This window comes from Microcaecilia unicolor, chromosome 3 (genome assembly GCF_901765095.1).
Source record: "Microcaecilia unicolor chromosome 3, aMicUni1.1, whole genome shotgun sequence".
Classification (NCBI taxonomy): domain Eukaryota; kingdom Metazoa; phylum Chordata; class Amphibia; order Gymnophiona; family Siphonopidae; genus Microcaecilia; species Microcaecilia unicolor.
The window spans coordinates 285,737,075-285,749,910 of record NC_044033.1 but is presented as its reverse complement, the minus strand read 5'-3'; the positions used below and the strand labels follow the sequence as shown (position 1 = coordinate 285,749,910).

At 50.8% G+C, this 12,836-nt stretch overlaps 1 protein-coding gene across 3 annotated transcripts in view; it reads right to left on the bottom strand.

The window, feature by feature from the left end:
• B3GALNT2 (beta-1,3-N-acetylgalactosaminyltransferase 2) overlaps window positions 1-12,836 on the bottom strand; it is a 362,190-nt gene that overhangs the window by 33,377 nt on the left and 315,977 nt on the right. For all 3 annotated transcript variants that reach the window (XM_030198137.1, XM_030198139.1, XM_030198138.1), the window contains one exon: window positions 1,201-1,257. In XM_030198137.1, coding sequence (XP_030053997.1) covers window positions 1,201-1,257 — 57 coding nt within the window. The remainder of the gene's footprint in view (window positions 1-1,200; window positions 1,258-12,836) is intronic.

Sequence of the window (12,836 nt, the reverse complement as noted above, 5' to 3'; positions counted from 1 at the left end):
CTACTCCCTAAGTGCATCACTTTGCATTTCTTCGTATTGAATTTTAATTGCCAAACATTAGACCATTCTTCTAGCTTCTTCAGATCTTTTTTCATGTTTTCCACTCCCTCCGGGGTGTCCACTCTGTTGCAAATCTTGGTGTCATCTGCAAAAAGGCAAACTTTACCTTGTAACCCTTCGGCAATGTCACTCACAAATATATTGAACAGAATCGGCCCCAGCACCGATCCCTGAGGCACTCCACTACTCACCTTTCCCTCTTCCGAGTGAACTCCATTCACCACCACCCTCTGGCGTCTGCCCATCAACCAGTTCCTAATCTAGTTTACCACTTCGGGTCCTATCTTCAGCCCGTCTAGTTTATTTAAGAGCCTCCTGTGGGGAACCGTGTCAAAAGCCTTGCTGAAATCTAAGTAGATTACGTCCATAGCACGTCCTTGATTTAATTCTCCTGTCACCCAGTCAAAGAATTCAATGAGATTCGTTTGGCACAGTTTCACTTGTCCCTTCCCCTGCAAACTGTCCCACTACCCACCCATGGTCCAGCATGTCTCCCTCTCTCTTCTCTCCCTCTCTGCCCAGTATCTCTTCTGTGTCCCTGTCCCTACCCTCTCTCTGCACACCTCCATCCCAGCGCCATCATCTCTCCCTGTCTCTCCTGGCTCCCTCCTTACAGTCTAGCGTTTCTTCCTTTCTCCATGAGGTCATCACCTCCCCCCCCCCAATTCCAGTCTCTCTCTTTCTTTCTTTCTTTCTCTTCCCTCCTAGCTCTCCCTCCTTAGCCTCCAGCTAAGCCATGGGGCCTTCCCTTGACCATATCCTGCCTCCTCTGATATAACTGTAAGGCTTTACTACCAGCCAGAAGGAGTCTGCTTTAATCGCTGCCATTGCTGGACACCAAAGAAAGAAAGTTTAGAGGACAGAAGGGGGGGGAGGGGAGGGATGGAAAAAGGGAGAAACACTGGTCGGACGGGGAGGGAGAGAGAAATTGGACTTGGGGCTAAATTTATGAAGGGGCCTGAAGTAGCTGCTCATTTGCTCATTGGTAAAATAAGTGTCTCTGAGCAACCTGGATGTAACTCACTACTGAAAAAGGAATGAACTAAATCCAAATGTTAAAAACAAGTTACAAAATACTGGGAAAAAAGAAGATAAGTTCTACAAAGTGAAATTTTAATGAAGCACACTCAACTTCCTTACCTGATATCTTATAGGCCCAATAGCTGCCATCCAAATACCCATACTCACATCTTCACCCTATAAATGTATATTTTTTTATAAAAGGTAGTTAATAACTTTAAAGGTCAAAATCCAGCATAAAGGAAAGGTAAAATAGTCATCAATACATTTGATTAACAGAACATTATTATGTGCATTTAGAGTTCAATTTACCTAAATTAGTTTTACTTTTTGTATCCACAGGAAACGGCCAAATTTAAATTGTTATTAAAAACAGCCAGCCTTCCTGGCCTGTCTAAAGATGTGAGAGGAGGGATTACTCTAGTCCTTCTATGAATGCTTTTCAATCTGATTAGCCTTCTAAAAGCCAGTATTTTCAACCACTAACAGCAAGTGCATGCGATAAGTATAAATGCGCCTATCAATAAATACATAATACAATTCCAGCTTATTAGCTTGATATCCAACTCTTTCATTTAAACCCAAACTGGTTACCAAAGAAATGTACCACTATCCACTGTTCCCTTTGATATACTGCAAAATCATAAAAACATCAAAGTGGTTTACAAAAAATATAGAGAGAGCCGACTTGTCCAAATTCAGTACTTGAGGGCTCAACCAGGCCACATTTTCAGGATATCTCTAATGAATGAGAAAGATTTGCGTGCCCACTATATCCATTGTATGCTCTTCGTTAGGGAAATCCTGAAAACCTGGTTTGCTTGCAGCCCTCAAGGACTGAACTTGGACAATCCTGATCTAGAGAGCCCAGGAAACATGGTGGAAAGAAACAGGTAGAGTCCTGAATTAATAATTTTTTTTTTTAATATTCTGTTTATTAAATTTTTCATTACATTTACATCATTAACATAAATGGCATTACAAAAGTCTAATTTTCATAGACATATATCCAATAAAGGAAAGGAAAAGAAAAGAAAAGGACTGAATTAATAATTTATGATCAAGCATAACCAGTTTATCTGAGGACAAGCAGGCATAAATATTGTCACACATGGGCAGATACTGGCACGGACCATGGTGCAGATACCGTCACTTTAAATCTTTGAGGCAGTACCACCACTGCGCATTCCCATGTGCCGCCTTGCTCAAAGCTCAAAGACCAGCAGTCTTATCATTTTACATGGAGCAGAGAGGTTGCCTTTTTTTTTTTTTAATCTCTCCTCAGCATGTCAAACTTTTGCCTTTTTGGTGCCTTCCCTTTTTCGAGAGATTTGTTCTTCATATTCCTTTTTTCTGTATTAAATTTGTTCAATTTATTCATTTAACTTATTTTTAACTTATTATTTTCTGGCCCTTGGGGTTTCTGAGCTGCCCTTTTGCCTGGGAAGCATCGACCATTTTTGGGTACACAATTATTCGAGCTCCCCAGGCAATGGAGCTTTTTGACCTTGCATCAGCCTTTTTTCCCTCCATGGCAATGAGGGTGCTGAGTGTACTCGATGCAATAGGACTGTTTCAGGCACAGACCCCCATAACTAGTATGTTGAGTGCTTGGGTCTGGAGCACTGGGACATACAGTGTATCCTCTACCCTTAATACTCACAGAGTCCAGTGTCGCGTCCCGCGCTCCTACCTGCTCCTCCGCTGCGGGAGGCGGGAGCCAGCGTCCTCCGCGGAGAGGGGTAGCGGCCCGGAGGCCTCGGCGGGGAGTCAGGGGCCGCCGCAGTGATGGCCGTCGCCGGCTGTAGGGGCTATGTTCGAGGCACGATGGTCGACGTCTTCTTCCCTCCTGGGCAGCGTGGGCAGATGGGAAAAATTTTCCCCACCCCAAATCGGCCCTAAACCAGCCCAAAACCCACCCAAAGTCAAACCCCGCCCCCAACGTCACCGCCCCCGCCCCCAACGTCACCTCTGTCATTAGCCCCGCCCCTGACATCACCTCTGATGTCATTAACCCCGCCCCTGTTGTCAACCCTACCCCGGAAAAGCTTCTATTGGACCAAATTGGACCAATAGAAGCCCCTGAAAAAAGCGCAAACCCTGCACAGCTGCAACGAAAAAGAAGCCCAATTTCCCGCAGCCCGCAGCCTTCGAAAATTTCCAGCATCCTGGCTTAAAAACCAGCCCAATTGGGTGGGAAACCCACCCATCTGGCAACACTGCTCCTGGGAGGCCAAGTTGGTAGTCCCGCCTGGGAAATCGGACAGAGCCAATCGGAGGGGCTCTGCCGATGCCCAGGGCCGGATTGGTCGGCTGTTCCTGCGGGGGCGGGGCGGCTGATGTTGTGCTGTATTTAAGGAGGGGAACTGAGCTAGCACTTTGCTTCAGGTTCTGTTCCTGAAGCCAGTCTCCGTGGTTCCTGTGTTCTGTCATTTTCCTGGTTTTGCTGATTCTGGAATTTGGACTGTTTCCTGGTATCTCTGCCTAGCTGCCTGCCTCGACCTCCAGCCTGACTTTGACTTCTCTACTAGCCGCCTGCCTTGATCTCTTGCCTGACCCCGACTACGCCGTTAGCTGCTGGTCCTGATCTGCTGCCAGTGTTTGGACTTGTCTTTCTTCCTGCCCGCTTCTCTCCCGGTTCCAGCCGAGGTCAGTCCGGTAATCCCGCGGTTCCTGAAGAACCGTTGACCGCCTGCAGCTGGGGGCTCAACCCTTGGTGAACGGCGGTCGTCGCGGGTGAAGACGGGGTGGCGCGGCTGTCGGGACCTAAACATAGACTAACTAGAACAGGCAAGACTTCAGGTAAGAACTAGAGCAAGGAAACAAACTCAGGCTGAAGTGCAAAAGCACCAACATGCCTTAGACGCAATGCAAAGGCAAAGCAGCAAGGTTCCAGAATGGCTAATAAGCCCAGCAGCACCTGGAGCTCAGCTGCAACCATCACCAGGAAACTACGGGTGCTGTGTAGGTTCAATCCAAGCAAGCAAGTCTGGCAGCCTGGAAGATCCGGACCGGACTGGGCTGAAATCTGGAACAGGTGACGGTCCACAGCAGCCACCGATTCTGGCCACCAGAGGGCGAGGTGAGCACAGACGTAACAGTATCTCCCCCTCAAGGCCCCCCCCCCCCGACTTCCACGGGGAATTCAGGTCTCCACGGGTAACAATGGTGAAATCTACAGAGCAGTGGTGTTCCTAGGGGCGCTGACACCCGGGGCGGATCACCGATGCGCCCCACCCCCCGGAACAGCGCAACCTCCCCCCCGGTGAAATAACCCCTCAGGTGCAGCGCGACCCCCCCCCCCGGTGAAATAACCCCCCCCCCCACCCGAGTGCACACTGCTGGGGGGGGGGGGGTGCCGCGCGCCTGTCGGCTCTTCGTTTCCATGCTCCCTCTGCCCCGGAACAGGAAGTAACCTGTTCCAGGGCAGAGGGAGCATGAAAACGAAGAGCCGACAGGTGCGCGGCACCCCCCCCCCCAGCGGCGTGCACCCGAGGTGGACCGCCCCCCCCCCCCCCCCCCATTGGTACGCCACTGCTACGGAGGAGTTGCAAAACATGACAGTAGCTTGGCTGGAGCTTGAACAAGGCTCAAAGCTGGAACCCGGACTGGCATCAGGACTGGACTTCGCCTCTTGGCTGGAGCTGGAACTCGGCTCGGACTCTGCATCTCGGCTGGAGCGGGAACTCAGATTGGACTCTGCAGCTTGGCTGGGACTGGAACTTAGCATGGACTCAGCAGCTTGGCTGGAACGGGAACTCAGCATGGATTCCGCAGCTTGGCTGGAACTGGAACTCAGCATGGACTCAGCAGCTTGGCTGGAACGGGAACAGTGTGGACTCAGCAACTTGGCTGGAACAGGAACCTCGTGTATTCCGCAGCTTGGCTGGAACTGGAACTGGAACTTGGCGTGGACTCAGCAGCTTGGCTGGAACTGTGAACAAGAGCTGAACCGGGACCCGGCCTGGACTCAGGAACTGAACCGAGACTGGCCTTCAGAAGGTTCCATTGAAACTGCATATAAGCCTTGTACTCGGGACTTCCACAGCGCCTTCTTTCGGCTTCAGCTTCTGGAATATCCCGCAGGGCTGGATCCGAGAGAAGTTTGTAGCGGTAGTATGCCAACATGATAGAAGAATCAATCGCCAAAACTGGGTTTGCAGAAAACCCAAACCCACAGGCCCGCTTTCTCTGAGCTGCAGCTTCAGGAGTATTCCTCAAGGCTGGATCAAGAAAAAGTTTATCGCGGTAATCTTGGAGCGTCATCAGTTCATCAAGAGCAGAAACTGGGTCCAGAACGAAATCCAACCTGGGAGTAGAGACTGGACCTAGGCTTAGACCTGGATTACCAACAAAGGAAAAAGTCCTTATGTAGCATAGAGGAGCGGCAGTGGCAGGCAAAACCACCCCACGCTAGACAGGGCAGATCTCTGACAAACAGTTAGGCTTCACCTGCACCTGGCCACTTTCCACCAAGAGTTGAGCTCAAGGCTTCAAGTGGCCGGCAGGACTTACTGGACAGGGCAGGACTGGCTAACAGCTAGGCAGCACAGGGCCAGCAAGGCAGGGAAAGGATAGGCTAAAGGACAGGACTGAAAGCTGCGAGCAACCACTGAAACAGGGAACAAACACAACCAGACACAAGACTGAACTGAAAGCTGCAAGCAGCCACTGAAGCAGGGAACAAACACAGATAAACCCAGAACTAGGCAAGACATACAAACAAGACACAAGACTGGGAAACAAGCAATACAGGAAACAAGCAATACTCTAAACTAAACATAGACTAACTAGAACAGGCAAGACTTCAGGCAAGAATTAGAGTAAGGAAACAAACTCAGGCTGAAGTGCAAAAGCACCAACATACCAGGGCCTTAGACGCAATGCAAAGGCAAAGCAGCAAGGTTTCAGAATGGCTAATAAGCCCAGCAGCACCTGGAGCTCAGCTGCAACCATCACCAGGAAACTACGAGTGCTGTGTAGGTTCAATCCAAGCAAGTAAGTCTGGCAGCCTGGAAGATCCGGACCGGACTGCGCTGAAATCTGAAACGGGTGACGGTCCACAGCAGCCACCGATTCTGGCCACCAGAAGGCGAGGTGAGCACAGACGTAACAATAGGTGATACCTGCAGCCATAAGGGCTATATGGCAGTGGTATACAGTTCAGTACGGTATTTATTAGGATTTATTTACCGCCTTTTTGAAGGAATTATATGTAATTTATCCTTAAAATCGAGTGTGGTATGGAAAGACTGGAGGGAGGGTGGCCAACGTAACGCCGATTTTTAAAACAGGTTCCAGAGGAGATCCAGGAAATTATAGACCGGTGAGTCTGACGTCGGTGCCGGGCAAAATGGTAGACACTATTATTAAGAACAAAATTACAGAGCATATTCAAAAGCTCAACATGGATTTAGTGAAGGGAAATCTTGCCTCAGCAATCTACTACATTTCTTTGAAGGGGTGAACAAACATGTGGATAAAGGGGAGCCGGTTGATATTGTGTATCTGGATTTTCAGAAGGCATTTGACAAAGTACCTCATGAAAGACTCCAGAGGAAATTGGAGAGTGTTCTATTGTGGATTAAAAACTGGTTAAAAGATGGAAAACAAAGTGTAGGGTTAAATGGTCAGTATTCTCAATGGAGAAGGGTAGTTACTGGGGTTCCCCAGGGGTCTGTGCTGAGACCACTGCTTTTTAACATATTTATAAATGACCTAGAGATGGGAGTAACTAGTGAGGTAATTACATTTGCTGATGACACAAAGTTATTCAAAGTTGTTAAATCGCGGGAGGATTGTGAAAAATTACAAGAGGACCTTATGAGCCTGGGAGACTGGGCGTCTAAATGGCAGATGACGTTTAATGTGAGCAAGTGCAAAGTGATGCATGTGGGAAAGAGGAACCCGAATTATAGCTACATCATGCAAGGTTCCACATTAGGAGTCACAGATCAAGAAAGGGATCTAGGTGTCGTCGTCGATGGTACGTTGAAACCTTCTGCTCAGTGTGCTGCTGCAGCTAAGAAAGCAAATAGAATGTTAGGTATTATTAGGAAAGGAATGGAAAACAAAAATGAGGATGTTATAATACCTTTGTATCGCTCCATGGTGCGACCGCACCTCGAATATTGTGTTCAATTCTGGTTGCCGTATCTCAAAAAAGATATAGTGGAATTAGAAAAGGTGCAGAGAAGGGCGACGAAAATGATAAAGGGGATGGGACAACCTCCCTATGAGGAAAGGCTAAAGCGGCTCTTCAGCTTGGAGAAAAGGGGAGGGAGGGGAGATATGATAGTGGATGAGTGGAGTTGAACGGGTAGATGTGAAGTGTCTGTTCATACTTTCCAAAAATACTAGGACTAGGGGCATGCGATGAAGCTACAATGTAGTAAATTTAAAACGAATCAGAGAAAATGTTTCTTCACTCAACATGTAATTAAACTCTGGAATTCGTTGCCAGAGAATGTGGTAAAGGCGGTTAGCTTAGCGGAGTTTAAAAAAGGTTTGGACGGCTTCCTAAAGGAAAAGTCCATAGACCGTTATTAAATGGACTTAGGGAAAATCCACTATTTCTGGGATAAGGTATAAAATGTTTTGTACTTTTGGGGGATCCTGCCAGGTATTTGTGATCTGGATTGGCCACTGTTGGAAACAGGATGCTGGGCTTGATGGACCTTTGGTCTTTCCCAGTATGGCAATACTTATGTACTTATGTAGCATAGGGTGTAAGCAAAGATGGAACATATAGATAGATAAAATACAATAACAGGAGCAGTGGCGTAGCCAGACAGCCAATTTTGGGTGGGCCTGAGCACAAAGTGGGTGGGCACAAAATTTTCTCTCTCCCCCCTCTCCCCAAAATTGGCTGTCTGGCTATGCCACTGCAACCCCCCCCTCCCCCAAACCACCGCTGCAGGTTTTTCCCCGCCACCTGCTGATCCCTTCCCCCAGGCACCACCTACCGGCACGCTGAAGGGCTTTTTTTCTCTTCCACTTCCCAGCTACCCGACTGTCGGCACGCTGCAGGCCTTCTTTCCCCTCCCTCCCTCCCCTTCCTCTGCGCTGGCCCCGCCTCTTCAGAAAGAGTATCGGAGAAGGTGAGGCGGGGCTAGCGCAGAGGAAGCAGTCGCAGCAGCGTACAGAGAGACAGCCTTGGCACTGCGTGGATCCGCTGCAGATTTAGCAGCAGAACTAACACCTCTGCCAAAAGATGACAAGGTAGGAGCGTAGCGGCAGCATGCTGACGGACCTGGTGCCGTGCAGCTTTGCTGTAGAGTTAGGCAGGCTGGCGCTGCCCGACGGAGATGGAAAGGGAGGGAGGGAGGGGAAAGAAGGCCCATTGGGTGCACCGTTGCTGGGTGGGCCTGAGCCCAAAGTGGGTGGGCCCAGGCCCACCCGTGGCTACGCCCCTGAACAGGAGTACAAAAATAAGGGACTAGTTTAAATAAGGTTGCAAATGAGGTCAGAAAGGTGTTTGAACATTATCTCAGCTAGGGAAGGACTGGATAAACATGTCCTGCTATAGTATGTTCACCTGGTGTTATTTACTTCTTCCGTTAAAGGCCTGGTTGAAGAGCCAAGCTTTCACCTGCTTCCTGAAGTAGAGATTCCAGAGTGTGGGGGCTACTCCAGAGAAGGCTCGTTTGCAGGTATCACTTTGTGTGATTTCTTTTCAAGAGGGTGTGGTTAAGGATACTCCTTGGGAAGACCTTGGTGTAAGCCTGATCCGGCTTCTCCCTGCGTGTTCCAGTCCCCTGATCCGGCTTCACCCTGCGTGTTCCAGTCCGCCTGATCCGGCTTCACCCTGCGTCTTCCAGTCCGCCTGATCCGGCTTCTCCCTGCGTGACGCAGATTCTTCCTGCATGCTCCAGTCCGCCTGATCCAGCTTCTTCCTGCCTGCTCCAGTCCGCCTGAACCAGCTTCTTCCTGCCTGCTCCAGTCCGCCTGATACAGCTTCTTCCTGCCTGCTCCAGTCTGCCTGATCCTGCGTCTTCCTGCCTGCTCCAGTCCGCCTGATGCAGCTTCCTCCTGCCTGCTCCAGTCCGCCTGATGCAGCTTCTTTCTGCCTGCTCCAATCTGCCTGATCCAGCTTCTTCCTGCCTCCAGTCTGCCTGATCCTGCGTCTTCCTGCCTGCTCCAGTCCGCCTGATGCAGCTTCCTCCTGCCTGCTCCAGTCCGCCTGATGCAGCTTCCCCCTGCCTGCTCCAGTCCGCCAGGTTCAGCTTCTTCCTGCCTGCTCCAATCCGCCTGATCCAGCTTCTTCCTGCTTGCTCCAGTCCGCCTGCTCCAGCTTCCTACTGCCTACTCCAGTTCGCCTGATCCAGCTTCTTCCTGTCTGCTCCAGTCCGCCTGATCCAGCTTCCTGCCTGCTCGTTCCAGTTCACCTGATCCAGCTGTTCCAGTCCGCCCGATCCTGCTCTCCCTGCTTACTCCAGTCCATCTGCCTGATCCAGCTGTTCCAGTCCGCCCGATCCTGCTCTCCCTGCTTGCTCCAATCCATCTGCCTCAACCTGTTCCAGTCTACTTGATCCAGCGTGTTACAGCCTGTCTGCTCCAGCTACTCCCTTACTCCAGGCCCTCTCCTCCAGGCTTACTCCAGTCTGCCTGATACAACCTGTTCCAGTCTGTCTGCATCAGCTTGTCCTAGTCCGCCAGCTCCTGCTTCAAACCACTCCAGCCTGCCACTCAACCTGACCACTAGCCAATCATTGACTTACCATCAATCACCTGACTACTAGCCAATCATTGACTTACCACCAATCACCTGACTGTCTACCACCCACCCTGAAACCGGCCTGCCTCCCAGCCCATCCTCCTACCAGCTCATCACTCTCCTGCCTGTCTCCCAGCCCACCTACCTTCCCTTTGAACACCTCAGTCACTACCCATGGCCCCCATTCACATCCTATTCCTTGCCCTGTCCCTCCCTAATTTTTTCCCCCTCTCACCGCTGTCTTCCACACGATCTCACTACCCATCCCTGTCCTCTTCCGCCCTCCCCTACCTACCCCTATCCCCCACCACCTCTCCATCCCTACTGTCTTCCTCCTCCTTCCTAGCTCTCAACCTTAAACACCTCCTTCCTGCCATGAACCCTTCCCCTTTCCTCCTAAGCGCATCCCGTCTTCGTCGCCCTTCCTCACCCACCCTTCTCCGCACTCTCTTGCTCCTTCTCCTGCTATCCGCGGGTGACATCAATCCCAACCCAGGTCCCCCACACCTGTCCTCATCCTCATCTCATCTATGCAAACGATCCCGCGATATCTCCAATCTCATCCCTATTCCCCTCCTCCCCCCCTCCTCTTCTCGTGTGCCCTGTGGAACGCCCACTCAATCTGCAACAAACTTCCCTTCACCCACGATCTCTTCATCTCCTCGCCCTAACTGAAACCTGGCTCACCCCAGACAACTCTGCCTCAATCGCAGCCCTATGCCACGGAGGATATCTTTTCTCCCATTCGCCCCGCCCAGACGGCCGCGGTGGCTGCGTCGGACTGCTACTTTCGCACGCCTGCAGTTTCCAACCTCTCCACCTACCTCAGTCTCACAGCTTCTCATCCTTTGAAGTTCACTCAGAGTTGCAGTCATTTACCGCCCCCCTGATAAATCCCTCCCATCCTTCCTTACAGACTTCGATGCCTGGCTCGCCGTCTTTCTTGAGCCCTCATCCCCATCCCTCATTCTCGGTGACTTCAACATCCACACTGATAACCCTTCCGATTCATATGTTGCTCAGTTCCTCACTCTTACCTCCTCCTTCAACCTCCAACTGAGCCCCACCACCCCTACTCACAAATCTGGCCACTGTCTTGATCTCATCCTCTCTTCTACTTGCTCACCCTCCACTTTCCGCGTCTCACCTCTTCCTCTCTCCGACCACCACCTTATCACATTCACACTTCAGCACCCTCCCCCTCACTCTCGCCCAACATTAACTACTACGTCCAGAAATCTCCAGGCTGTTGACCCCTCCACCTTATCCTCTACTATCTCTGATCTCCTCCCTTCCATCTTGTCCTCCACATCCATTGACAAAGCTGTCTCCACCTACAATGCCACTCTTTCCTCTGCTCTAGACACCCTTGCACCGTCCACCTCCCGGCCCATAAGACGTACCAATCCCCAGCCCTGGCTGACCCCGTGCACCCGATACCTTCGCTCCTGCGCCCGTTCGGCTGAACGCCTCTGGAGGAAATCTCGCACCCTTACTGACTTCATTCACTTCAAATTCATGCTATCCTCCTTCCAATCCTCCCTATTCCTCGCTAAGCAGGACTATTATATCCAATTGACCAATTCCCTTAGCTCTAACCCTCGTCGTCTATTCGCCACCCTCAACTCCCTCCTCAAAGTGCCCTCTGCTCCCACCCCCCCCTTCACTCTCTCCTCAATCTCTGGCCCACTACTTCCGTGACAAGGTCCAGAAGATCAACCTCGAATTCACCACTACTCCCTCTCCTCCTCTTCAGCATATATCTCACTCTCTCATCCAACCTACCCAGGCCTCCTTCTCCTCCTTTCCTGCTATCACCGAAGAGGAAATCGCCCATCTCCTCTCCTCCTCGAAAGCCACCACTTGTTCCTCTGACCCCATCCCCACTAACCTACTCAACACCATCACTCCTACCATCACCCCCACCATCTGTCATATACTTAACCTCTCTCCACTGCATCTGTCCCGGACACCTTCAAGCATGCTGTGGTCACTCCACTCCTCAAAAAACCATCACTTGACCCTACCTGTCCCTCCAACTACCGACCCATTTCCCTCCTACCCTTCCTCTCCAAGATACTTAAACGCGCCGTTCACAGCCGCTGTATTGATTTTCTCTCCTCTCATGCCATCCTCGATCCGCTCCAATCCGGCTTTCGCCCCCTACACTCAACAGAAACGGCACTATCTAAAGTCTGCAATGACCTATTCCTCGCCAAATCCAAAGGTCACTACTCCATCCTCATCCTCCTCGACCTCTCCGCCGCTTTTGACACTGTCAATCACAACCTACTTCTTGACACACTGTCCTCCCTTGGGTTCCAGGGCTCTGTCCTCTCCTGGTTCTCCTCTTATCTCTCCCATCGTACCTTCAGAGTACACTCTCATGGTTCGTCCTCCTCCCCTATCCCGCTCTCTGTTGGAGTTCCTCAGGGATCTGTCCTTGGGCCCCTTCTTTTTTCGATCTACACCTCTTCCTTAGGCTCCCTGATTTCTTCTCATGGTTTCCACTATCATCTTTATGCCGACGACACCCAGCTTTATCTCTCCACACCAGAAATCACTGCGGATACCCAGGCCAAAGTCTCGGCCTGCTTATCCAACATTGCTGCCTGGATGTCCAACCGCCACCTGAAACTGAATATGTCTAAGACTGAACTTATTGTCTTCCCACCCAAACCCACTTCCCCTCTCCCTTCACTCTCTATCTCAGTTGAGAACACCCTCATCGTCCCCGTCTCATCTGCCCGCAACCTCGGTGTCATCTTCGACTCCTCCCTCTCCTTTTTTGCGCACATCCAGCAGATAGCCAAGACCTGTCGCTTCTTCCTCTATAACATCAGCAAAATTCGCCCCTTCCTCTCCAAGCACACCACCCGAACTATCATCCACTCTCTCATTACCTCTCGCCTTGACTACTGCAACCTACTCCTGACCGGCCTCCCACGTAGCCATCTACTCCCCCTTCAGTCCATCCAGAACTCTGCCACATGTCTTATCTTCCGCCTTAACCGATATACTCATATCACCCCTCTCCTCA